General features: G+C 42.5%; 1 protein-coding gene across 2 annotated transcripts in view; it reads left to right on the forward strand.

Moving 5' to 3' along the window:
- Positions 1-501: 501 nt before the first annotated feature.
- LOC107094059 (lipid phosphate phosphohydrolase 3-like) overlaps positions 502-3205 on the forward strand; it is a 17604-nt gene continuing 14900 nt past the window's right edge. The window contains exon 1 of one of the 2 annotated variants that reach the window (XM_015389463.1): positions 502-656. In XM_015389463.1, coding sequence (XP_015244949.1) covers positions 504-656 — 153 coding nt within the window. In that variant the 5' untranslated portion in view covers positions 502-503. Of the gene's footprint in view, positions 657-825; positions 1222-3205 lie in introns of those variants that run through there. The other variant, XM_015389462.1, reaches the window with a different exon arrangement.

Genomic DNA, 3205 nt, shown 5'->3' on the forward strand with positions numbered 1-3205 from the left:
TGATTAACATATTAGCTATTAGAAGAGATCTATGAAAAAGGATGCAAAAAATTCACCTTAAAGCCTTTTAGACATCTTAACCACCTTTATATCTGACTCTTTTCACACCATTATTACATCAAACTCACGTTACATTGACGTAGCTTCCTTATCGATGCGCCTGTTTTGTCCTTAAAGTTGGAGCTGTGGGTTTTAGTGTGTTTGCTTAGTCAGAGGGGAGTGATCCTAAAGGATAAACTTTAGCTCTTAATGGCTTGTCAACAGTAGCAGCGGCAGAGAGTTTGCTGAGTCAACAGCTTGTTCAAGCGAAGCTCAAATACACCTGTGAAGGTTTTGTGTGTTAATGTGTGTTTTAACAGTATTCCTTATTTCTGCAGCTTACAGGTAAGTGGATTTGACACTCAGTAATTCCCTGTTAGGTGTGTCCGCAGCCAGACTTGCACAGAAGCGTGTGTGTATGTGTGAGTTCATGCCTTTATCCATATGTGCGTGTGTGTGTAGCTATGCTGCCCTGCCTGGTTCTGCATCGCTCATCTGTTCGTCCATACCAGAGGGGTTTCTACTGCAGTGACTCCAGCCTCAACTACCCCTACAAGAGCAGCACCGTGCCCTCGTCAGTGCTGGTTTCTGTGGGTCTGACACTGCCCATGGTGTCCGTAAGTCCCCCACCGGCCCCCGAGGCTTTTTTCTTCCCGCTGTCTCAAACAGCGCCCGGACGTGGAAAACAATCAAACCAGAAACAAGGAGGGCTCGAGGTTTAGGAAGTACCTAAAAGGGAGTGGCCGTGTAAAAGATGACTCCATGCAGATTATAAAAAAAAAAAAGATTTAAAAATGTCACCTCTTTGACCCGAGGGGGTCAACTTGTGACTTCCTCAAGCCTGAACCTTTTTTCTGTTGAATAATCCCCCTGGTGCCAGCATGCTCCCTGTGCTGCTCCTGTTCTCTCCTGTTTATGTCCGTGTCACTGACCTGGTGCGTTTATGCCCTTCTTTCTTTCTTCTCTCCTCTCTTCCTGTCTTCTCTCTCTCTGTCTCTCTCTTTCTTTGTGTCTTTTTTTGTAGCTAGCCTGCCTTTCCTGATCATTGAGACTAGCACCATAAAGCCGTACCAGCGCGGGTTTTACTGTTCGGACGAGTCCATCCGCTTCCCCCGAAAAGAGGGAGAGACCATTAGTGATGCCGTGCTTTGTGGTGTTGGCATTCTTATTGGCACCGTCTCTGTAAGTCGACCCTATAACATCTCCCTTTGATTGCTGCTTCCTTCTTCTCAGACTCTTAGATGCTTCTCAAGGACATGTCATAAAACACATTCGTTATTCATCACATAGAAAAGAAAAGGAAAGGTACCCATAAACAGTGCCTTGCAGAACACCCAATAAACGTTTAACTACAAACTGCAACATAATTGGGATTTAAAGCGACAGACCAGCTTCAAGTAGCTTAAATGTTTAGAAAACTGCGTTGCATTTTTATTCCATCCTTCTCTATACTCCCAAAATCAAATATTCAGCGCAACCACTTCCATAAAAATGCATGTCTGAAAGAAAATATAATAAAAAACAGCAGAAAAAACACGAGACTTCAAAGGTTTCTCATTAATACAGCCAGAACTATGATGAAACAAATGCTCCAATCAAAATCCAGATATGGAATATCAGATGCTGCCAATCCATTAATCTCATTAACCTTAGCTGTTTGGCAAAGACTCGCAGATATTTCAGTTTTTATAAGGTGGGGTTAAAGACAGCGATGTGCGACAAAATATTAACGCAAGCTCAATGATTTCAAATTTATTTAGATTTTAATTAACTTCTTTATCATGAAATCTATATATTAAGCTTTGTGGCTACAGCTGATTAAAGCTGTAGCCACAAAGTTTTATAAACTTTTAAGCTACTTTATGCTGGTCTATCACTTTATTGTAAAAAACCTCTACAGGATACTGTAAATGGGTTCTATATGTATGTATTCCTTCTTCATTCTATAGTTTACTTTTTCATTCTTTCTTATTCCACTGATTCTTTTAGGCAGTGTTTTTTTCCAATATTAGTTTGGATCATTTTGACTGGTAAAACAGATCAGAGGTAGGTAGCTTCCCTTCTGAAATGTTGAAACTTAGATGGAGTACAGAGATTTTTTGGGGCAGTTTTGTGCCCTTTGGTGCGCCATGCCGCACCACGGGTCTGTACTGTTGCTCTCTCCCATGACGTTGGGGCCTCACTGATAGCCTGAGGTGTCTCACAGCGTGAAGTTCTTATTCACATTACAGCATTTCTGTTTAAAAATAAAAGGGAATGGCAGTAGTGGAGTATAAGCAAAGAGAGAAGCAGCCAGGCGGACTGGAAATATGTTCTAATCCATTAGAGCCTCATGGTTAGGGTAGGTGATCTTTACAGTCCTTAAACATAGGGGTTCCCAGACTGAGCCGTCGCCTTGCTGCCGCCTCGTTACAATCACCTCAGTAGGCACACACACACATTCATATACATTATACCAGCTCAGCTCTTCTGCTTATTGAAAGCAGGAGAATAGCGGTGGGCTAGGTAGTCCCCCTCGCATGTTCACTTGTGGGCAACGCTGGCGTGTCTGACACAGCTGTCTTCCATTTGCGGCGTCTACTGCCATGCCAACACCGTTCCTTCTAACAAGTCTGAGCACACACACATAGATACACGCATTTGCTCAAATATACTTGGTTTTAGAGCAGATTCCACTTTGGTTTGCACAGCGGGATACGTCTGCTCCAACATAGTCAGAGACAGGGAGACAAGGAGGAAAGGCTGAGGTGGAATCTAAACACACCTCTGTGGCCTATACTGGCCTCCTGCAGCTTCAATCCTCCACTCTAATCAAAGAAACAAAAAGAAACACATAAGCATCATCCAGTTTGTTTCTTCTGGCTGTTAATGTGGTAGCCATGCACAGGATAGCCAGGAAAGGCATGTATACTGAGATCAAAGGCTTATGAATGGAAAACACACGACCACAGTGATCAGATAAGCATTCAGAGTGTTGATCTTTAAAGGAAAAATCAGCAAAGAAATAATCAATGGATCATTATTTATACATAAAACTAATATGTTCACAGTGATTTAATGAATTTAGCATTAATCAGTAAAAAAAAAAAACCCTTGAAGCGGCCATTTTTGCCCAAATATAGTAGCCCCTCCCTCCTGCCATCTTCCAGCAGTGAGGTCACGGTGC

The sequence above is a fragment of the Cyprinodon variegatus genome, unplaced genomic scaffold (assembly GCF_000732505.1).
Source record: "Cyprinodon variegatus isolate N-32 unplaced genomic scaffold, C_variegatus-1.0 Scaffold461, whole genome shotgun sequence".
Lineage (NCBI taxonomy): Eukaryota > Metazoa > Chordata > Actinopteri > Cyprinodontiformes > Cyprinodontidae > Cyprinodon > Cyprinodon variegatus.